The sequence below is a fragment of the Microchirus variegatus genome (assembly GCF_963457635.1).
Source record: "Microchirus variegatus genome assembly, chromosome: 7".
NCBI lineage: Eukaryota > Metazoa > Chordata > Actinopteri > Pleuronectiformes > Soleidae > Microchirus > Microchirus variegatus.
Genome location: NC_139808.1, coordinates 15,733,362 through 15,758,834, shown reverse-complemented (window position 1 = coordinate 15,758,834; position 25,473 = coordinate 15,733,362). Strand labels below are relative to the sequence as shown.

Below are 25,473 nucleotides of genomic sequence, written 5' to 3'. Positions count from 1 at the left end.
AGTGGGCAGGATATTAAGGGAAATGGCTGGTTGCTGTTTAATCCTCAGATCCACAAAACCCTAGTGTTTTGGGATGGAGACGCCAGTGCCACCAGATGAGCACAGACGTGGTACAAATGCAACAGATGACTGATGAGTGCTGTCTATACTGACACAGGCGTGATTGCACTCATGCTCCAGGTCTTTCCTATTTCCTTTTTCTTCTTTTTTTGCTTTTCTTTTTTGCTGGAGTAAAGATCTATCCACTTCAGGGAACTATTCGCAGAGTAGTTGTAGTACAACAGCCAATAGAAGGGCCCTGTGTCTCTGAACTGCTCTGTGACTGGCCACATTTAGCAAAGGCTGTAACACCCAAAGGGGTGGTGGTGGTGGTGGGGGGAGGGGGGAGGAGGGGCAGATGTTTTGTTCTCTGCATCCCTTGATTCACAAGCACAAAAGAAAAAAAGAAAAAGAAAAGAAAAAACATGTTGTACCTTAAACCAAAGTGCTGATAGTAAACCAGAATATTGAAGGTATTTTTTAAAACAGACTGCATGGTGTGTCTTTAAGTGTTTTTTTGTGTGGAAGTGTGTGTCTGTGTGTGTGTGTTTAAGATCATTATCAAACACAGATGTGATGTAGTGTAATGTAGCCAATGAAGCATTAATATAAGGGAAAGTAAGCACAGAAGACAGCCTCTCACCATGAGCAGACTGCAGTGATGAATCAGGCAGCCTGCACCGCTGACACCTTAATGCATCATTATTATAGATGTTCTAAGTGCCTTCTGAGGGAGGGAACAACGAGCTGATTTAAAGCTAACAACTCACCTGAAAAATAACTGTACACACATTCATTCTATGATGTTACAAGATTCCATTATCTATCACTGTGAACAACTCTGCTCAGTGGTGCAGTGACGCTCTCTGTTCTTTCTTATTCTCTAGGGAGGTGGAATTCAAGATATTTTTCAAGTTAAATCCGAAACTAAAAGAGACGTTGTCACGGATATGCAACTACTCAATGTAAGCTAAGCAGTTTTTGCAGGTGAATTTACAGAAGGTATGTTCATATTAAACATCTGATAATGTTTTTATAGTCACCATTTTCAATTAGTTATTTATTTCATAATCACCGAGTATAAATCCTCCATGCTTCCATAACCTACAAACTCTCATCTTCGGCGACTGTAGTTCCTTATTTGGGAGCAAGAACCAGCCCCAACGGGGTCACAAACTAAATGAGGGATGGCATAATTATCTATAACAAAGAAAAAAATGAATAAAAACATTTTCGTATTTGATAATGAAGTACAGAACACTGCAATTTGGAAATAATGATTTAGTGGGTGGTCCTGTGATATCGCATGTGCAATGCATGTGATGGACTTGCTTTGTTCTTGTAGGTTTGGAGTTTGTGGCAGCGTTGGTCATCTGAATGAGTTTGTTTCAGTATGTTGTGTGGTAACATTTAACCCAAAGACGTCACCTATTCTGCATGAAATGTTTGTGTTAAAACAACACTATTGTTTATGCCAAAAAAGCAAAAATGCAATTCTTATGACATGCAATTCAAGAGTGGAGTTTAGTTGTTAGGGAACAATGTTTTTGAGACAAGCGTTGGTATGCCATATTTAGGTTCACATTCAGGAAAGGTACAGGGCTGTTGCTTCAGGATCCATCATAGCAATCTCATTTTACAGGTCTGCTTTTTGTTTATGTCCTCAATTCCCAAGACTCCCGAGACTATGCATTTGAGTCCAAATTGTGATTGTGATCTTACCAGCAATATTATGCCCTATTTTTTCCCCTCAATTGGTTTTTAAGCAAACAAACTTCACCAAACCAATGGCTAAATCTTAATTAATTTTGGATTTGTAAAATAATATTACTGTATTCAGTGTCTACAAAATATATTTACATTCAAGTGTCATGCACACAAGCACATCTGCCTCTGGGCATTGTGACCATTAAAGGTGTTCTATGGCTGAGGAAATTGTTATTGTTTCTTTTTTTGACAGTTGGATTTTGCTGCATTTTGGTCTTGTTTATATGAATCTTGACATCAACCAGAGGTGTCAAGATTGTGATATCCTTGGCAGGAAGCCATAGCTGAGCTTTTATTAAAAAAAATAATAATAATAAAGTTGTCACTCTCCTTTTGTTGTGGATATTATTGTGAAATCCAAGATAAAATGTCTTGTTTTGAAACTCATGAAGTTAGCATGACAGGTGAGCCCAGGGGGATGTACAGTCCTGTCTTGTTAACTCGGATCCCATCCCATGCTCTCTCATGTTGCCAAGTTTACAGTCAAAAGGAAAAAATCCTGTGTGAATGTAGAGGCAGTTTCAGGCCCATGATCAAACCACCGTCAATAAAAATGAATGAACAAAGTGTTTTTTTAAATAATTTCAAAAGAACATGTAGCTGTGTGTAGCAGTGCAATGAATGAAAGGATATATGACTGGATATTGTGTTCATATGTATATGTTTGTATATTCCATTTATTTGCCATTTCTACTTTTTTTTCTATTTTATTTTAGCAGTATCTGCAAACGTGTTATTATCAAAAGTAAACTTTTGGCAAAAAATGTGCAGTAGCTGACATCGTCTGGGACTGAACCTTCCACCTATAGCCCAAGGGCCCTCGCTGTGCGAATTGCATGATCAATCTTCTTGTGCCAGCATGGGTTTCTGATTTTTTGCAGTGTATTTAGCAACTATTAAAGCCACATTATACTTCTCCGACTGCGTAATGCGTTATCCGACTGCGTAACCACGGAGACCCCTCGAGCCTTCATACTTCTGCGTGGATGGATCCGCGCTGCAATTTCCCGCCCAATCAGTAGGGGTCGCTGCGCAAGGTTGTTGTGCTTTTGGCTACATTGAGCAATGGCGTCCGAGAGAGAAAGAGAGAGAAATTCTGTTGTTGTTGAAACAGTGGCCGTTTCTCACTTTTCTGTATCACGGAACGTAGTTTTAAGATCATTTGAGGCGAGAAATTAGCCATTTAGAGTCTAAACATGTGGTTTGTGTATTAAAGGTCACATAGAGTGGTCCTGTTGCACATATTTTACATTATGTTAGCTATGGAAGTCTCCTTACATATATTAACTTTTTTTTATGGTCAAAAACCTCCTCGTTGCTGTAAACAAGCCGATTGAAATCCTCTTTTCTGACTCTGTTCGTCAGCCGCGATGTTTCAGAGTGAACTTTCACCCCCAGAAGACAGAGTCTTGTGATTGGCCAGTACTATTCAGCACACCCGCTCTCAGAAGCACAGCTCCCCCCTCTGGAACGGTGGATGCACTGCTCCTCATTATCAAAACATTGTTTTAACAGTGTTTAAAAATAGCTTCGTCACGACTCCCCGCCGCAGTCCCTTTTATGACTTTGACCCGGAGTCAGACCCAGAGTCAGAAGACACTGTCGCTCATGAAACACCTCCACAACGGACGTTATTCTTCTTCTGCGGTTCAATGTACGCAACCAGATGTGCCCGGACTAGTGCCCGGAGCAGGACGATCGCCTGTTCAGGAGAACCGCTGTTTACGTAGCTATTACCAGATTTTCAGAGATCTCGCTGAGCCCCGAGATTACAATAAACACAGCGTTCTCAGCAATGGCTGAACTGTTTGTTTTGAAACTTCAGGGCTTCATAAACAAGGTAATGACACAGGAATTTCCGGTCTAGGTCCGCTTTAAGATATGACGTATTTATAGTTTGGCAGCGACGTTGTCGGTGGTGATCAGCTCCGCCTCTGTGGACGCTTGGTGTGCACTGTGAGCCGGCACAGCCTTTCCCGAGGACCAATCGCAGGTTTAGCCGTCTCCGATGTCCCTTGACGAAGTGACGGACACTTAAAAAATATTTTGTGCAGTCGGAGACGACGCAGAGGCTCTGCGACAGGCTGTGCGTCGACGCAGAGGGCTCTATGTAACCTGCGCAGAGCACTTTACACAGAGCACTTTAAACTGTCTCTCAGATCAGAATCCTGAGTGATCTGATCACAAGTGGACAGCTCTTAGTTTTAGTGTGAATCCACGGAAATGCATCTTTAGTTTATGTTGCCATGTTTAGTTACATGTGTGTAGACAAACTAAGCTATCCGCTACATGCATGGAGACATTTAAGCTAGTGTCATGGCATACATTGTATACTAGTCTTTAAATACTTTTGGCAGGAGTCTTGCTAAAGGAGGCCACGATCTTGCACAGCCATGTGTTTACAACAGCCCAAATGGACAAACCAGTCAGAGCAAAAGCAGAAGCTTGGAATGCAAATGAAAAAGAACCCCTTTGCCTACATAAACATGATGCATAATACCAACGTTGAAACATTTTTATCTATATGAACCTCATCAACATTATTTCTGGTGTGGGAAGTCTGCTGTAGTTCCTTAGGTGGAAGAGTCCTCTGTTTGCTGTCATGTTACTAATTCTTATACAATATACTGTAACATTAAAGACCTCCTCTTCAGCTACTGTCCACTGTGAACAAAAAGCATTTCTACACTTCTCTGGAGATATACATCGATTTATTTTTATAAACACATGATTTGTTTTTTTCTCGTGGTTAAAAAAAAAAAAGATTGTTTGGTCGAGATAGATGCATAAAGCGTGTTGAGTCACTCAGCCCACTCGACTTTTCTTTCTCTTTTTCTCCACCTGTCGCTAAAACCACGCACACAAAATTTGTGTGCGTTTTTTAATGCGCTGCCAACAGCCACAGATGCACAGGGAAAATAAATGGCATATGTGTGTGTTAAAAAAACGGGGGAGTCACATGAGACATCTAAGACACGTTGTAATGCCAGTGTGAACAGATGAAATGAGCACTTCCCAGTTGAGATTTGATCTCTCAGAAAATGTAAAAACCAGGTCTCTGTGTGTCAGCCCTGCTATAGATTGGCAACCTCTCCAGGTTTGTCCCCTGCCTTTCACCCACCTTGCTGTGTCAGCTGGGACTGGCTCCAGCTCTCCTCAAGGATAAGTGGTAGAGCTAATGGAATGGAATATAAGAATGGATGGAGCTCAGGTCACATAAGCAACCTTGACTATACTGTACATTATTCTTGTCCATTAAGCAAACATGTAATGCTCCTCCTTTTTTTGTCATGATTATGTGGAAAATGTAATGTAGAGAAATGTGTAGACTAAAGTTGTGTTTATGTTCAGTTTGGTACAGTGCACATCATATTTTTTTGTGTCCAATAATAATAGTACCAAAAATAGATAGCTCCAACTATTCCATTCTTTGGGTACCAGAGTAAAATAGTATGTCATGTGTATGAGTCAAGATGTCTACAATAACAATAGTTTATATCACAATGAAGACTCTGACATGGCATAAGCTCTAAGAAAAGTTGAGATATTCTGTGTAGTACGCAGTACTAGGAGTCCATCAACGATTGTAGAACTGGTATCATGTGTTCACCTTCATAATAATTGAATGAATGTAACAGTGTAGCGATTTGGTTTGACTTCATTCTTGGGGCTCGTGTTACTCTTGTGTTACTCTCCAGTCAACATATTGGATGCATTTTCTGCATAAAAGCAAGCACTCTCATGAAAGTAAAGGCATTTGTGTCAAAGGTGAGTCAGCACACCCACCCTCAAGTGATTGAGTAATGGAGAAACCTGCAGATACAGAATAGTGTATTGCAATTAATTCAGCCAATTTAATATCAGATGTCTAACAAGAGATGCTTAAATGTGATTTTCACACCAAATGTGATTTTTCACATTGCTAACACTCACCACTAGAAGGAGATATTACACTTACATGCTGCACATAGGGATACGCATATGCACAGTCACGCACACGCACATAGAGACAAGACAAGAACTGAAATCCTGACCAAAAAGAGAGAAAATCAATAACAATGTACAGAAGCAGTGGACAGAGGCTAAAGTATTTCACTTCTGAACACTCTCAAAGAGGAACAGGAACAACTCAGAAACTAAGTAAAAACTAAGTAAGATACATTGGAGTGCTCAAAAACTCTTCATGTGAAGTTTGTATAGCTTTAGCCATTATGTGTTTCATATCTGACAGCACAATAATCCCCAATCGGCATTAAAGCTCACATAGAGTGGTCCTGTTGCACATGTATGTTAGTTATGGAGGTCTGCTTACATACATTAACTTGTTTTTATTGTCAAAACCTCCTAGTTGCTGTAAACGAGCCGATAGAAATCTCTTCTTACTGACGCTCGTCTCAGCCGCGGTGTTTCAGACTGAAATCTCATTCCAGAAGACAGACTGTGTTGTGATTGGCCAGCCAGCATAGAGCCTTCCAAACTGTCTTGTGATTGGCCAATAGCCGGAAGTGACATAATTAGCACACAAGCTCTCAGAAGCGCAGCTCCCCCCTCTGGAACGGTGGATGCACTGCTACTCATTATTTAAAAATAGATTTGTCACGAGTCCCCGCCGCAGTCCCTTTTACGACTTTGACCCGGAGTCAGACCCAGAGTCAGAAGACACTGACGCTCGTGAAACACCTCCACAACGGACGTTATTCTTCTTCTGCGGTTCAATGTACGTAACCGGATGTGCCCGGACTAGTGCCCGGAGCAGGAGGATCTGCTGTTCAGGAGAACCGCTGTTTACGTAACCAGAAGAGAGATCTCGCTGAGACCGAGATTACAATAAAACACAGCGTTCTAAGCAATGGCTGAACTGTTTGTTTCGAAACTTCAGGGCTTCGTAAACAAGGTAATGACAAAGATACACACTAAAAAACAGCGTTAATTGGAAATTCTGGTCTGGAACGAGAGGCAAATTGCAGGTCCCTGCTTTTGAAATTAACAATTCTATTGCAGTTACTGTTGTTTCTTAGATAGGAGATGGGAGAGATGATTAATTTTCTTCTCCTCAGAAAATACACAAAAAAAACAAAACACTTCCAAAAAATTTCACCATTGTGTTCAACATTCCTAAAGTACATATTAAAGATTTTGCAGAAAAGATCCCTGCCAAATAATAAAACACTAGATTGTTCTGTCCTGAAAAATGGCTAATAAATATCACTAACTTATTTTCTGTCCATCAGTTTATCAGTTATTGGACAAATTGATTCAACGCTCTTCAAATCCACAAATCTAAAAATCTAAAGATGCGCAGGCAGTTTCCACTTTAATTACAAAATGCCAATATCCCAATGGAAATGTAATTAAAAATGGAAGCGAACATCATGATTGTGATTTTAATATGATAAACTGTGTATTTTATCAGTCTCCTCTTTGGAGTTGTCGAGAATTTATACGTCAATAACTGGAGGCAGGTTAATGAAATATGTTGCATGCAGGCTCAGCATATAGTCACAGATAACACAGTATAGCAGATATTTCCCCAAACATTTCTGAGGTAAATGTTTGTATAATGTCTGTTTCCAACCATAACACCAACATTTCTCAAAGTGTCTCAAAAGAAAGCTTAGGGTGGAAACGTAAAGCGAGAGGCTGGAAGTGCTGCCATGACTTGGTGTTATGAGACCGGGACTCGGCAGCCTATGATCCAACCCAGAGGGAGTGACAGATCTGAGGCAACATAAGCAAAGCTTGGTGTGAAAGCAGACAGCAGAATGCACCACGTGGACTGTATATCCTGAGAGGAGAGAAAGTGAGGGCATAAAATGACGGTTTAATGCAGTCACCCTCTCTCTCACTTTCTCGTTGTGATCCACATTTTGGGGTTTTGAATTCCCCGGCCCCCGCTCAGTGCAGGAGAAAGGGCATCTACCAAAGAAGGTCAAATGACGCGGTGTTGCTGGTTACTGGTGCAACACACTCGCTGCCTTTCATCTCCTTCAATGCCATTGCTTCACAGAAAAGACTGGAGATGCAGAGACTGGGCTTTGCAGTCCCAGTTATGAGATATGTTTAGAGTATGCTGCGACCTAGTGCAATCTATCTTAAAAACCCAATTGAAATGCATTACGTGAGAAATAGCCCTGAGAGTCAGCTGTGGCTTTTTCAATTTCAAGAGTGTTGCTTTTTCATAAAAAGCCAAGAAAGAGGGGAGGGGTTGTGTGCGGTGATATTGCTTTTGGCACAAACAGAAAAAAAAACAAAATTAAAATAAAAAAAAAAACAAACACAAATTGGTGGGGACTGACCCTATCAGTCAGCCAGATTATTATAAATGGTTTGAATGGGCTCGGCAACTGGGACAGCATCTATTTGCCCTCTAGGTAGCATTGGGCTTTTAAAGAATTTTTTGGTGTCATTGAGGACAGGCACCAGGAAATATAACATTATTTTAGTGATGGCATGTGTCCCCTATCTGGAGGGAAGGCCAATCATAAATCTAAAAGAAATAAAAATATATATGTGCAAAAAAACCAAAAAAAAAACAAAGGCAGTGCAGCTTGGCAGTCATCAGTTATCGTTTGAAGGTTTAATGGAATGTAGCAGGCTGGGAGAAAAAAGCAAAAAGTAGAGAGGGGGGATATCAGAAAGAAAAGGCAATAAATGAGTAGCGCACAAACAGTATAAAGTCTGAAAGACTACATTTAAAAATATGCAGGAAAAACTCCAAGGATACAGCGCCATAACTAATAAGATCAACAGCACACACAGAGAGAGAGAGATGGGGAGAGAGAAAAAAAAAATCCCATCAACATAATGTGGTTATATACGGAACAACTCCATGTGTTCGCCTGCAACATCCAGTCACATTGATTTCCTTACCGCTGTTATGCTACGGGAGAAGAGAGCGACTCTTCACTGCCTCTGTCTGTCAGTGTGACAACACAGTCGGCCCCCTGCTTCCATGATCTAGTCAATGTTCTGACTACTGCATCACCACAGACAGCTGACAGCTCACCTCTCCTTTCATGAACAAAATACATTCTGCAGACACACTCATTAATGCACACAGGCACTTCATTCATACATGATTAAACCGTGCATACACATTCCTGCCTCAGCCTTCAGTCTGACAAAACACTGAAAAATGCCTAAGTGCCCTATCACTTCGCACCATACACCGTGTGTCTTGGTTTCCATGGTGAGGTCAATCAGGTAGAACCAATACTGAACACCCACCAGGGGGCAGCTCCAATGATTGAATAAAAATAACTTGGTTTGATGTCCATTTTGAAACTTATGATCCTGTTTAGAGGGAAATAGATAATGAAGCGTGGCTGACAGCTGGTATCAAAATTCCAGCTACAAAATGTCAACACAGCATTGGTCAAATTGCAATTCTAGATTCTTCAAAACTTAAGTTCAGATTCTTATAGGTGATGTCAGTAATGGTTGCCACTACACCACCTGGCAAACATAACTATTTGTACATTCCATACAAACAAGTTGGAAAGTTACTCTTTGACAAAGACTTAATAAGCCATATCAATGTTCTTTATAGGCAGATGCCCATGAAAAGTCCACCGAGCAGCAGCAAAAAAAGGTTTGTTGCAGATTGTTGTGCTGTGTATTTTGAGAACATTCCACTGTATTTTTATCCAGAGCAAGATGTTTGCGAACAGCCAAACAGTTAAAAACCAAACGTTGGAAGATTTGCTGGAATTTGTTATGGACTAATGAGGACATTCCTGTGTGTCTTAATGGAGAGGATGTTACACACAATATAGAAACGAAAAACATATTTTCTATAAGTGCTACCCAGATGCACATCATTCATGTATTTAGTTTTATTTAATTAGCATTGTTGAATATAAGTATGTAAACATGCCATATTTTACCGAGCAGTTAACTTTCATCTGTTGTCCCTTTGGGCTGCTTAAAGATACTGACTGGTACAGAAATGGTTATCATCATCCTTAGAAGCACCACAAGCAGTTAAAGCATGATCATGCTGTGCAGATATATAGGCAGTTAAAAGTAATGTCATTTTGGTTCAGAAATGTAAGCTCACACAAATCTGTGGTTTGTAGAAACATATGGCAACATATGCTCCAGGAAATTGAAATGCAATGCATCAGCTGAGCTCATGTTATAAGTTCATTTAAGTAATGCAAGTTACGTTTTGATCAACATTGACAGTAATAGCACTTCATATTATGTATAATTTGAAGCATCTCAGTATACACCAAGTTATTTTTCCAACTCATTTAAGTTTTCACTATGGCTTGAATTGCATTTTTCTGTTTGAACCTGACCAAGCCAGAGATAATTTCATATCAAAATGTTGGCATTGCTGGATCCAGACAGATTTGACTGGTATCAGGTGTCCACCCTTTAATGCAGAGGTCACACTTCACTTCAGGTTATACAGTAAGTTACAGATACAGCCCAATCCATCAGACATACTGTAGGGATTTTCAGAGCCATCATGCAGCCCTGAAATTGATTGTTTTATCCTATGGAGTGTGTCCCAATGAACCGCAATCAAAGCAAAGTCGGGTAAACCTCATGACCTCATGTCAGAAAGACTGCAATGTTTGATTGCTATTTTAATGTTTGAGCGCTTTGCATGTACAAAACTAACAAGTGCAAACAAGCGCTATGGAGATACACGAGTGGCGAGAGAGCAAGCAACCTCAAATTCAACAACAAGGATAAAGTAAGTATATATGCACAGTTGTGTTGTATTTCTTCTTTCGGGCTTTTCCGTACACAATCACAGCAAGTATCATACATGCACCACATCATTCGACATTGCAGGTTTACAGTTTTCTCTCTGCATGTAATGCTATCACACCTGTCTGATTGGTGATTGGTACATGGTAATCATGTGTCTATTGGTCAAGTCGCACCACAAATTAATCTGACACAGTGACCCTCATAACAGTCAAAAAGACTGTGTCGTCCGACCTTGTCATAAATGACACTGGCTACAAGCATAAGATTGGACATCAAAATTATGGATGAACATCTCCAGCACAGAAACAACGATGAAGGACTAAAGCCGTTGACAGTGCTCCCTGAACAGGCTGAAATACTGTATGCTGCAATACACACCGAGCACAGAAGAAGAAACCAATTTATACATATTCTCCAAAGAAAGACAGAAAATACTGTATGACAGAAATGCTCTTAACAATTGTTGTGTTATACCTAACGGATACAAAGAAAACAAAGTGAATGCAAATAGAATTTTGCTTGTTAACAAGAAAACTCCAAAGGGCACCTTTCAACATTTTACATTCACTCCAGGCATGAACCTGAGATGGCAGAAATGTTACTGAGAGGAGGCAAAAGCCTCAACTGTAAAAGCAGTGTTTATATTAACCCCGACTGGAGCCAGTGCAGAGCCAGTGATAGGTAACAGCCACGGACAGAGTATTGCACCACAAAGCTTGTCTGCCTGCTAATGAGCAGCTTTCTGTGTCCACAAGGTATCGGACAAGAAAATCAACTCTGCAGCTGTGTGTGCGCTGAGATCTGCAGAGAATAAATGAAGCTTTTTTGTCTCTTGTTGTGTTGCCAGTTCCAGTAATGGAGAGGAGAAAGTGTTCATCCATTTACTGTTAACCACTGGCAAGTATTTCCTGGGCATACTGAGAGAAAAGCAGCAGCATCACCAGGGGCTAAATTCATTTCTGCTGCACAGAGATTGAATCCAGTGGCTGAGTTCACTCTTTATGCCCTTCATTTAGAGAGGTGAAAAGAACAGACCAGACTTTTATACACAATGTGATATGATTTGAGTTGCTGTAATTGGACTGTAGTTTACTCAGCAATAAATATCACGTCAACAATACACTCTGCGGAAATATAAATGCAATACTCTTATTTTCACTTCCATTTTTCACAAGTTAAAGGCAAAGGGTCAAAGTAAACACAGAAAACTTCTTACTTAAAAGTGACTGGTCCAAAGTACATCTGTACAATTACAATGCCTTATAACCAGCATTGTTTGACAGGTCATGCCAGTCAGATAGATGGCTTCAGGAAAAGACAAGAAAATTAGAGAAACATGATTTTATCGATGCATAGACGATATCATAAAAAAATGACTTGAATTATTGAAAATGGGAGCAAGAACAAAACTGTAGCCTATACGTCTCTTGCTATCTCAAAATCTGGTCGATAGGGACCCAAAAGCTTCTTTCAGGTCAAAACCACCAGAGCTATAATACTTATCAGCTATCCTGTCTGGATATATTACATCCAGTCTCTCATTGTATTTTTAGCCTCGGTGCTTTGTTGATGGTGAGTTGGTTGAGTTATTACATTTGGACTTAGGTTGATCAGCAACAAACACCGCATCAATAATCAATATCTGTTAGAGGCCTGAAGCTTATTTCAGTTAATGACAGCTTTAGAGGATCTGTGTTGTAATAGCTGAAACTTGATTTTAGCTATGAAATATTACTGCTTGATTATGCGGTGACTGGATGCAGGTGACATTGCAACTACGCCAGTGATTTTCAAACCGTAGGTCCAATTTCTGCTAGAAGACAAAATATTGTGGAAAATATTGAAAATGATTGTTGTTGGCTTTTAAGTATAAACACATGTCTATTACATGCAAACCGTTGCGTGTTCACACAGCTTCACATTGCTCTCTCTCTCTCTCTCTGTGGTTCTCAGTACAGCAGTTTTAAGATCTCATCTCGCCTGCACACGGGAAGTTATTTGTCTTACATCAAGATGGACAACAGCAACATTGCACCGTACGAGAAATTCACAGAAGTTGATTCTACACCTCAACCAAACGTCCTTCAATAGTTTGAGGCTTCTTGCCCAGGGCCCTGTACACATAAACTCCTCCTCACTGAGGTCTGATAGTATTGCTTGACAGAGCCCCTTTTCAGGGTAAGTATGTAAGTATTAGATACATCTCAAGGTGATATGATTGATTGTAACAAACAGAGCAACTGAAACCAGCAAACCAGGTACCAACCAACCTGTGACCTTTGATCTTGTTCTGAATGTAATTAATATTTTCTTTTGCTTTACCAACTATTACATCAAACAAGTGACTGTCATGCTCTGTCAGGTTATGTGACTTTAAGTGGGTTATCAAATATGTTGTGTGGCCTCCCATAGGTTCCAGCTGACATGCTCTTTATCCATGTCACTTACTTTGAAAAAGCTCCACTTGAGTGCTAAGCCGAATTTACTCTTAGCATTTTATGACCAACGAGAAACACACATAAGGTGTACGGACTGCCAATCAGTTAGTCACATAAAAACTGGCTCATACTGAGTGGTATGGTCTGTTCATCTGGACTGTCCAGTGTCACTTTTCCTTTGCTGATGAGATTTGAGCTGATGTAATGAAACAGCCTTGTGTTGCATGATCATGACAGTGATAAAAATGTCTGACAGTGCCAGTTTGTTGAAGTGCTTTTGATTTGTTTGACAAATATATGCCAAATAAAAGTTTCCCGTGCCAGATTACGAGTCCCAATGAATTATGGTGTTTGCGCTGAGCACACTGACTCCAATATTGTTTATTTTGTCATTTGCAGTCAGGAATTGACTGCCAGAAGCAATTAAGAAAACAAATGGTACCAAAAATAGAGGAGCATGAATTAGGCCGTGTCATTATTCTGCATCAGACAGGTGTTGTATTTCTCATATTGCGAGATAAAGAATGGTGTGGTGATGCTCTCCTCCTTGTGATTTTGTCTGCTTGTAGGTAAAGGGTAAATTAGGAGATCTCTACCCTCCGTTGTGATTAAACACGGTCCATACAAGAGCTTAAACAGCTACACCGCAGGTTGTGTAAGCTGAGCATTCATTTCAATAAGGGGAACACACGCGCTAACGATCACACACAACAGGCTCTGATATAAACAAACAGTTTGAATACAGTGTTTTGCAGGAAAATAGTTTGTAAAAATGAAAACTGCTACCCGGTGTTATCATCATTCATCTGATGATTTAGGGGCCAGGATGTGCTTTCCATTTCCCACGCAGCAAAGGTTGATGGGAAATAAAATCTCATTCATCAATGACACATCTTTATCTGTGATACCTGCAGCAAAGCAAAGAGAGGAAATGTGTGCGTGTGTGTGTGTGTGTATACGTGTGAATGAGCGCACAAAACACACACCGCCTGTGCTCTCAGCTCCCCTATCGCGTGTTAATTTACAGTGCCTTTCTTATCTAGGCAGGTGGGTAAAAGCTGGCAGAGCAAGTTCTAGAGCCACACACACACTCAGCCCTTCCCCCCTCCATCTTTTCAACCTTCGCTCCTCTCGTTTATCACGTCTGGGAGGCTTGGGAGGAGGTTGAGATAAAAATGAGCCTTGGCAAGAGGCAGTCAGACAGAATGGATAGCTTAGCTCCTCAGCCAGCTACAGCGCTGATAGCACCCTCACCTGCTCGAGGGGACAGGTGAGGTCCCGCAGACGGGGGTAGCCATGGAATAGTGTACTGGTTTACTGACACACCGGGGTGCATATCATAATGAATATGAGTGCGGTAAGTTTGCAAATGGTTTTAGATTCATGGCGGGTGAGGGGTAGATTTAGTTGTCTCTCAGTTTAGAGCCCAAGTTGCTCCTGACGGCCATCGGCAGCATGTGAATGTGCATCAAAAGAGGTGTTTTAAAAAGTGCTGCACATAAATGCACTGTATGAATGTGAGCATATGGATGTGAACGTGTGAATGTGGCACAACTGTTACGTAAAGTAGCATCGAGTGATCATTAATACTAGACAAGCACTACATAGATACGGCTAATTTACTATATCTCATTTCCATGTGAATGTACAGGCCCACTCATTATTAATGAGGGTCCATGTCAATCAAGCTTTTCATGCACGTATATACTTTATATATCTCATTCACTTCCAGTGTGGCAATTTGTCACTACAGAACATCACCCACATTTGTATTTTCTTGTGTTCTTTGAGTGCAGAGTTGTATGTGTGTGGGTAATTTTCTATGGTTAACCATCTTCTTTAATGTCTCTTTTGACCAAAACCAAGATTGTGCACCAAACCAAACACATAGAATCCATGAAAATGGGCAGATGACAAATCTTACATCACTTGGACTGACCTCTGTGCACATAAGGACAAACCTGGCATTTATAGTTTGTGGCATGGATTACAAGTTTGTATAGCCTTTCGTTAAGCTCCAACCATTCATTCTAGGTGTTTCCATGTGCAAAACTGGTGTGTTATCTATTTATTTTTGGCTTTATTTTCAGGAAAAGAGACTCTAGAGACTGCTGTGTGTGAAATTCAGAGGAGATCAGCGCTTTCACAAACCACTCGTCTGACATCAGTTTATGCTTGCCAAATGTTCCTCTTTCTCCACCATGTGATTGATAACTCTGTCTGTTTGCCAATAAATGTGGTATATCGCCGAAATCACAGCTTGCTGGTAACAAACTGGACATAAAAAAAAGTTTGATAAGAAAAAGCACAGGAAAGTTATTATGCTATGAATCTGAGTGGAATTGGCAAAAAAAACGCTGCAGAGCAGAGTTTGGGTGATAACACTCAGATTTAAATTTAATGAAGGGGAATTGTAAATAAACAGCCGAGGAGTGACAAACATTGTAGAACTCATTACTTCCCATGTTTACTGTGCTACATTGCACCGACTGTCAAAAATAAACTCTCTTTGAGATTCTAAACCTTTAGTCTGTGTTTTAAGCGCAAAGACAAGTAAACACTGGATTTTTCCCATAAATACAAAAGCTGACCTCATCCATCACCCATGCTCATTTCCTGGTAAGGTGTAAACAAGATGATTGTCATTCCTCTCTGAACAATTAGGAGGTTTGTGGTCACCTATCACAATTTTACATATACATACTTCTCAGGTTAAGCAAATGACTGATCGTAAAAGCAAATAAACTGTTTTCTCTACCATCCAGACTGAAATTGCCATAAATACGTAACTGGCTCTCAATGTTGTGTGTTTTTTTGTTGTCAGATGTTCAGGAGCTATTTGGTGAAAACCTTGCAGCTCCGCTTGCAAATAACAGCCTCTTCAAAAGTTATTTTCAACTATCGTGTAAGCATGCATTTAAAAGTTCTTGTTTTTTTTTGTTTTTTTTTCACTTGACCTTGGGCCTGACTTAACAATCCACAATCAACAACCACACACATTCCTCAGTGAGAGCACCTGTAGGTGAGCTTGACTGTGAATATAAAGCACATAGCAGTGCAAAGCACGGGTACAGGACATGGGAGTGAGCATACCCGCACACAGACACACAGACACACAAGGACCTGCTGGGTGTGACACACTCCGGCTTAAGACCCGTGCCGTGCTGCCTGCCAGTGCTGTGCTTAGCATATTAACCACAGCATTACCGTTTAAAACAGCAGGTAGGGGAGCAGCGGGTCCCTACTTCATCATGCCATTCACGGGCTCTATTAGGCTACAATTACTAAATGGCAAGGCTTGTAAATCATACATCATTCATGCAGAGAAAGAAGAGAAGGCACAAGCGCAGCACAGTCTCTCTTCACCACCACCCACAGCAAGGCAGTGAGCTGCCAAGGCACGAGGTGCAGGAGGATAAGAAAAGGAAAGGAAATGAAAGGATGGGATGGAAAACCAAGGATCGAGAGGCAAATGGGACTCCAAATGTAAAGACAATGTTGGTAAATAAAAGACGCAAAGATAAACTTAAAGCAAATTCAATTGAAAAGAAAAAAACAACGAACTGTCCAGGGTGTACCCCGCCTATCGCCAAATGTCAGCTGAGATAGGCACAGCACCCCCCGCGACCCTCTGGTGGGGGATAAAGCGGTAGACAATGGATGGATGGATGGAAGAAAAAAACAAGTGTAGGTTTAAAAAAAAAGAAGAAATTAAATGTTACAACGTTTCTCTAAAACTGGAGAGTGTATTTTTATGAGACCTGCTGTGAATGTTTATGATCGCCAGAATGAGAAGCATGCTGCTGCTGGTGAACCAAGACCTGTCACTTAAAACACCCCACATGCTGCAAGAGAATCTAAAAGGGCAGGTTGATGGGAAATGTACTGAGATTCAATCAGGCTTCCCGCGCAGTCTATTTCTGACACTGCAGGAGCCTTCCTCTACCGCTACCCTTAAGAAAAATAGCGACACAAACGAAACTGATAAAAAAAAAAAAAAAAAATCAAGAAAATGAACCCTAATTACATTTCTCCTTCATTTAATATTAGAGCAAAACAAGCCTGATCATTCTACCCAGCACGAGTTACATCATGGGACTGCTGAAAGGCATTTAGACTCTTCCGCCACCTCCTCTTGATGTTATTAAAGCTGTCATAATTTTTGCTATTATTGATGTTGAATCTGTCCCTGTGGTCTTCACTGTGAGACAACACAGCTAAGACAACTGCTGTGTGAGGATGCTCATTGAAGCTGAATGGTAATGTCCACATGGTAAACTGCAAATGTTGAACCGCCCCATTTCACATTGGACACAATATCATCTATTATCACAGTTGATGAATCTTCCAATCATTTTCTTGATCAACTGATGAGTAGGTCGTTCATAACAAGTGAAACATTGTAAAGTGTGTGTCCAAAACCTCAGAATGTTGACCTACAAAATTGGTTTCTGGCTTGGGTTTTGGTCATGAATCTGAGTAACGGATAAACTGAAATTCTCCTGATGATTGTAAGGATGAGATAAGTTCATCCATCAGCTTTTATGAAACACAATCCACATATTATAAGTAAAAGCCAAAACCATCGACATGCTGAACGTTCCAGAGATTCAAAATAGGATACAGTGAATGCTTGTATAAAATGTGGTTGTCAAGTTTTTTGAGGTATGAGGTAATGGAAAATAGTGAGAGTTGTGAGTTGTTTGTGCCCCTTGGGCCAAGAACTGGTATAAGAACTCATTCAGTTCAGGAAAGGCTAACAGTGAGAAAAAGAAGCAAACAACACTAAGGTTTCATAAGTATCCATAGATTTTACTTGGTGAGCCTATTCTTAAAAGGCAAAAAAGTATTATTTGTGTCCCCACTGGCAACTATGTTTTTAGTAGTGACAAGTGCTTGTATCTCAGGTAACAGCAACACAGTCATTGCTGAGGCAACCATGCCTAAATAAACTATCCATTCAATCGACAGTATCTACTGATTTGTGACACTGCCCAACATAAAGCCATGTTGATCATGGGCTGTACATATGCAATAAAAATAGCCAATGTACATTTTTCCTTATAGGATTGATGTTAATATTAAACTCTAAACTTTAAAATATCTACACAACACCATCTACAGGAACAAGGGAGGTAAAATTCATGTTTAGCAATTAAAAAAAATGCTTGGTTTCTTCATTTGGTGTCAAGCATGTCCCATTTATGTCAGTGTCTTTGTCTGTTTTGATCGCACCCTTGATAAAAGTATCGACTTTTTGAATTCGACTCATCTGGGGAAGCTACATCTCAAAGCCGCTGAATTTAGGTCAGTTGAAAAGAGACAGAAATGCTGTGCCATGACTAACAATGTCACGACTATTTTTGAATCATTCTCTACAATATTGCTCACTAAACAGGGCAACCCATAATGACTAAACAGGATTAAGAGGAGAGGGGTAAGTAAGTCTGCATTAGCTCAACTTTTATTAAACTAATTGCCAAAGCAGATTTTACATACATTTTATTTTTATTTTTGAAATCAAAATATACAGTTGTTACCTTACTGTAGTTCAGTACTAATCCTTTGACTGCAGTCACGTATGTTTTTGTTTGCTTCAGGACACATGAGAGCAAATTGAAAAAATGAAACCCTTGATTCTTGACTTGCAGGTGAAGAAACAACCAGCACAGCATCCTCTTCTGATACACTTTACATCAGGCTGCGGCCCATCAACTGGAACACATCCTGAAGTATGCGAGTACATGAAGGCAACACCTATAGATCTTGCTGACTGGCCATCACTGTCTGATGCACGGAGAATGCAATTAGTCAGAAGGTCATTTAAGGTAAGATCATTAGCAATGTAATCTCTTTTTTAAAACGTATACATACATACATAATATATATATATATATATAATTGAATGTTGTTAGTGAACAGGGACAGTATGAATACATACAAAACTGAAGCTTTTGAATAAGACAGCTGTAAATGGAAACATGTAGCCATGCTCTCTGCAGGTGCGTTGCATGTGTTATGCAGTTTTCCATTCTCTCTCTGCAGAGAAAACACTGTGTGGTGTAGCAGCAGACAATAACACTGAACCAGGTGCTGGGGAGCAATCAAAACCCGTGTCCCTATCTCACCACTGGTGCCGAGGCTATGATGCAGCATCAGAGAACATGCTGAGTAAATGTTACAGTGTCGTAAGAGCAATTCCCCCCCTTGACACACAGGCACTCACGGGTAGCACAGTGGTTGTATTTCCTCTGCTGACACACAGTTGCAGTATAACGTTTTTTTTTTTTTTTCAAGACTTACATCACCTGTGTGTTTGGTTAAGTCAAATGTAAATGCTTAAGAGGCCAAACTGTGTTTGAGGCCATCCAAATGTTGTTTAAAAAATTAAAAAATGCCAAACAACACTTGTGTGCAGCCATCTTACTTTGCTGGCACAATGTTGCGGTTTCCTTTGTCTAACTTGACAGAAAACAAATCACTTCCAGGATTTCATGAGGCAACACAATACCTAAACACAGCGTTACCAATACATACAAAGAGAGAGTTGTGTGGAGCTAATAGGCTTGATCAGCATTGTGTGGACAGAAAGTGGACATTATGCATTACAGTGTTCACGTTTCTTGGTGACTTTAAAGCATGCACACGTCTTGAAATCTTAAAAACAAAGTTTGGGAAAAAACTGGCATACACAAACAAAAAATGAAACTGAACATGCAGTTGTAAAAATGATGTACAGCACAGCACTATAGGTATATGTATTCACAATGTTCTCACATTCTCCGCCCAGTGAATCACAGAACTGACTACACCATAATCAAGATTCTGTGCGGGACTCAGCCTCCTTTGCCCTCAGCATGCAGGTCACTGCTTTGTCATATCTGGAATTACTTTTACCTTTCTTGCTACTCGCACACACACACACACACACACTCGCGCACACACACACACACACACACACACACACACACACACACACACACACACACACACGCACACACACACACACACACACACACACACACACACACACACACACACACACACACACACACACACACACACACACACACACACACACACACACACACACACACAGGTCCTGGCCCACATTCATCCCAGATAAGTGAGAATGACCACACATTGATCAGTTACTGAGAAAGCAGACGTGATGCAGGTTCAAGTGTCTAATTGGAAGGTGAACATTCATCAGGTAAGGTCAACGCCGCAGTCATGTTTGTTTCTATGTATATGAGTGTGTATGTTACGAGAAAACAGGAAGATAAATCCCAGCCACAGGTCAGCTGCGCACTGACTAACACACTGTTAGGTTAATGCCTCCACTTACTTGGGAGTGAATTAACTTGGCTGTTGGCCAACTGGAATGTCTTTATTCGCATACACCAGGAAATAATAATGGGAAATAGGGATGGGATGGTACGAGATTCTGATGGAATGATAATCTCCATCAAAAATATCACAGAATCAAGATGCTGTGATTAAAGCTCTAAGATAACATGTCCTTCAGATGTATTACAAGTGAAAACAACGCTAATTTACTGTTTGCACCAATGCAGAGGCGTTGTTTTACTCAATGCCAGACACAAGTGATTTCTGCACTCAGTTTTAAAGAGCCTTTAGAAACAGCTCACGCCTCAAGCACAGAATGACAGGACAAGTTGTTTCGATAACTTTTCATTATACCCAAGGTATAAATGGTTATTGTAGTAGTTTTATGACTACCACCACTACTACTTCTACAAGTACTACTACTACTATTACTAAAAATAATAATAATAGTACAAATCCATTAAATAAATTATGAAAAAAATATATTCAGCTGCATAGTAGTAGGCATAATCTCTATTTTCCAGGTTCTTTAATATGAACATTTTGGGATTGCACATGAAATAATGTGAGGCTATCTCTATCTCTGAGAGGCTCCACCCATTTATTGTCGGACTCTCTTTTAGATTATTTTACTTTTTTAGTTGCTTTGTTTTTAGGGTGGGCAGTTGTTTTCCAATGCTGGAATAGTTACCCTTCCACAGATGGGATGTGGGTGTGCTACTAGTAAAACAGCCAAGAGGAGTGGATTGGTCAAAAATATACTTCCCCATGCCAGATTTTCTCCAAGGCTGATAAAAAGGATCTAGGATTGTTGAATTATTGATCATTAGCAACAAAAATATATTGCCCACTAAGCTTGAACAAGTTTTGCACCATCACCACAAGTGAATCATCTTAGCCGATAGTCATATTGCCAATCATTGGTGTACTGTATGTGTGTGTGGCTTGACTTTCAGTGAAGCTCAATATGAGGAAACGTTGCCTTGCTGACTTTTCACATCGATTTAGAAACATGGACTCAGGATGCTTTGTCATGCATTGAGGTTGTGTGTTTTCAGCAGAATCTCTGAATTCCTCACCTGCGGGCAAGCAGTATACTTCTAAAATCAAATCAAGAGGATGAATGCATCACTTCCACACTGGAACTATCTCAGCCACTGACACAAAGGCACCTATATGCCACATTGTGAAAAGGTTTGAGAAGTGCGGAAATTTCGGAGCGGAAGGAGAAGATTACAATATCAAGCAGATCTGTCTGCGAGCTGATCTGCCAAATGTCAAGCAATACATATTCATCTGTTTGGCCAGCCATAGCAAAGAGGCAGTGGTCTACGAGAGGTCCAGACAGAAAGATGGATGACATTTCAGTATTCAAGAGACTGACAGATGCAAAGAAAATAACAAGCAAATACACAGACACAGTAGGGCACACCCACTAAATCATAACAAGTTTAGTTGGAAAAAGTTTAAGTAGGATGCAAAAAGTGCCTCTCACGCTAAAAAAAAAATAAATAATTTGAAAGATTATTCCTGGTCTCGACTGTTTCCTGTTAAGTTGACGTTACACAAAAGTACCTGTGCATCTGTGACCTTAATGCCAAATTCCACACTTTCCCCTCCCTCTGTGTTCTAAAGAGATGTTGTTGTTGCCTATATGATCTATGGGTGTCAGAAATACCAAAGGTCAAATAATAGTGTGGGTGTTTTTCTTAAACATATTTCAAGGACAATCTTACTTGAAGTTTTATAAATATGGGAAGAGCCAACTATTTCACAGAGAGGGAGCCACAACAGCCACAAAATAAATGTATTATTATTATTATTGTTCCAGGAGGGGAGGCTGTGCCGTACTTGTTTCTTACTGAGAAACTGTAACACACTGTATTAACAATGCATGCGTATGTATATATACAATACATGTGGATCATGGATAGGCCTCTACAGCCATCTGATGACCCACAAGCAGACAGTCTCATAGAGAAGACAGTCATACTCATAGTGACCACCAATGATGATGACGATGGTGTGTGCGTTCAAATCAGGATCAGAATTCTTATGAAGCATTTGCGTACAATTCTCCGGTTATACTTATGTTATCTTATATACAGTATTTTTAAAAGAACAGAGCTGAGTACTCAATTCACTATAATGAGGCCAGTGTGGCAGTGTTCTAAGATGTATATCACAAAATCTACATCACTGTCAAAACAAGGTAAAACAAGTGCTTGCTGTCAAGAATTATTCCTGGATATTTCAAGGCTGTTAAATTGAGCTTACCTCCACAGGGTAACGCCGGCCGTTGATGCTGTGTTCAGATCCGTCAGATCCATTGCTGGGACCCCAATGAAACTCCACTTTTTCTGCTTTAAATCTCCCCGGTAGTCCAGCTCCCCGAACAAAGTATTCATCCTTCAGCATAATTGCCACTGGCAAAAAAAAAAAGGATAGGAGAACAGACAAAAGAAAGAGCAAAGAAAGAGTAAGTCGTTAGACATAACCCATAAAGAACTTTTCCAGCAATCATTATAATCATTCCTCTTGAAGAAACAGATGACAGAAATTGGTGTCTGCTGACGTGAAGGCAAATTTTCAAAGACAACTGGAAACACAATCAAAACTTGTGCGTGAGGATACATGCACGCCATGAAAACTCTTTAGGTTCTGAAGAGACACAGACAAAAAGGATGTATCCAGGCAACGTGCTAAAGGTAGACGTGTTTATCCTCTAAATGTGCCACGAATGAGGTGTGCTCACACACAACCATTTATGTCATTTTCCATCAGCCTGGAAGGCAACTTCTCAAATGAAGGGCTAATTTGCCAAGCAAAATTGTTCTCTTCAGGCATCGCAAATTGCCCTTGCAGAATCCTTTGTTATTCCATCAAATATTACTAAAATATAGTGAAAATTGAGAGGAGGGCCTTATTTTCACCTTCACAAATGGCTCTGAGACAATTCCCGTGTTCCATTAATCAGTGTTGCCCGCCTCACACCCATACTTCATTAGATTGTTCTGTTCCATTTATAGAGGAAGCTCTTGAGTGAACAGGGCAAACTGGTTCATCATTTAATAAAAGCAGTGGCTAAGAGTGTGAATCATGTACACCTGATAAAAGAGGAGCACTTTGAACACAGTACGACAATGTGAGAAAAGTAAACAAGAGGGTTGAACATAGTAACCAAACCAATAAAATAAGTTTAAAAAGACATTTTTGATGATAGAGAATTAATTATTATATTATTATTATATTTATATATATACACACTGTAGTCTAGTTTAACTACAATGCTGTGAACTGTAACGTTGATGAATGACAGATAGCATTAGCAATTCATTACAAACACTATTTGGGGTCTGTTACATCCCACATAGACTCCAACACAAGTGGATTATTTACTGGAGTAGTCATGTTGTCTAAAATTGCCCTGGATAACTATTCCCAACAAAGAAAGTGGGAATAGCCCAAATGAGAGTGTGGTCCTTGAAAGTGTTTGTATACTGCTGCAGAGAAAGAATAAAAATAATAATATACATTATTATGAATACTGTTAATAATACATATTTTACTGGGATGATTAAATATGAGCTTATGGTGGAGACTGAGCCTCCACATGATGATGTCCACTAGATGTTGGCACTGTCCTTTACCCTGCACGAATCAGAAAAACAGAAACAAAATGTGGTACCAAAATATAAACCGTCCCTCCTTATAGCTACATTTAGTTACATAGACAAATGATGTTTCTTGTTTTCTAGTAATACCACACATACTAAACACTGAGCTCTGTTTATGTGCCTTGTCATTGAAGTTTATCCCAAAGCCAGTAACATTTGCATTTCAATAACGTCTCCCCTTATGTTCTCTCTGTTTGCTGACACAGATGAAAATTAGAGGATCCCATCGATCAAAACTCAGCTTTAGAAAGGCAAGATAAAATACAGGGTGAGGAGAGTGAAATGGAAAAAGAAAGAAATAAGGTGATTAGATAAGGTTACCACAGAGACATTTGTTCTTTGGTAATTAGTCATACACTCAAAGGCTCAGTTTAATGACACAATCCATGCATCATACATTACTGAATATACTACACTATTTGGAATGTGACTGCAAAACCACTTTACTAAAAGGCAAATATCCTGCCATTAACAAAGTATGTGTAAAGTGTTTGCAATGAGGAATGGTACTTTATAATAAATGTAAATTATGGATGAATTTCTCCCAACTATTTTGGCTTAAGTAAGTCACATTGTTTTTTTTTTTGTTTTCCTTAATGCATACCTAATGTGTTTCCTCTTTGATTCTTACATTGCACCTTTTCACACTTGTTTAAAAGACATTTGTTTATATTGAAATTGACGGAAATCAAATTTCCCACACACAGAAACAAAAAAAAAAAAAACAAGCTTGGCACACAATTCCTGCAAGCTAAACCTCATTGACTCATTAATATTCCAAACAAATAATTAGCATGTGCTGGGGTGTTGCAGCATTGTCACGATTTTAACCTCAAACTCAAACGTGAGAAAACACTTTAGTCTGGTAGATATTATTAGGTACAGGAAAAATCTCAGAGTCATGTCTTTGTATCTTTCTATCACAGAGTAGTTGGTTTAGTCATATTAGAGAATTGTAAGCTGCTGCTGTTGATGTAACATTTGTGAGGTACCTCACTAATTGCAGCACATTTCTCTTTGCTAATCAGCAATAAACAGGACATAACTTATGGAATTAAAGTTTTTGTCTTTTCAATCACATGTAGTTGACTAAAGATCAACAATTTCAAGTTGTGAGGGTTAGGGTTAAGGGTTAGGGTTTGAAACTAGTGCTGTGTGTCTGCATAGACTTTGCTGTGCAGGAGTGGGGGGGGGGGTTATGCAGCCCTGATTTTACAGCTCCATCACAGCAGTCAGCAGCAACTCCACCAGGTGATCCTTCCACAGATAAAACGCTCATCTGTTGTTTAGAAACTGTGCAGAACCCATGCATTATTCATGGCGAAAGAAAGCACAGGGACATTTGTCTTGTTAGCCATGTATTATGTAGCTCGGGGAGAGTAGAAGCTGGGCGCCATTTTGTATCACAGCTGTTGTTTGTGTTACCATTTTTTTACATGGCTCTTCACATGCTGCTACAGCCCAAATCCATTTAA

At 39.9% G+C, this 25,473-nt stretch overlaps 1 protein-coding gene across 1 annotated transcript in view; it reads right to left on the bottom strand.

Annotated features, from left to right (window-relative positions):
• The window catches only part of LOC310929584 (receptor-type tyrosine-protein phosphatase gamma-like), a gene marked incomplete at its 5' end in the record, with an annotated part of 392,250 nt that overhangs the window by 112,116 nt on the left and 254,661 nt on the right, over positions 1 to 25,473 (bottom strand). Inside the window, one exon of the mRNA XM_083892388.1 lies at positions 22,599 to 22,747. Within this exon, the coding sequence (XP_083748514.1) occupies positions 22,599 to 22,747 (149 nt within the window). The remainder of the gene's footprint in view (positions 1 to 22,598; positions 22,748 to 25,473) is intronic.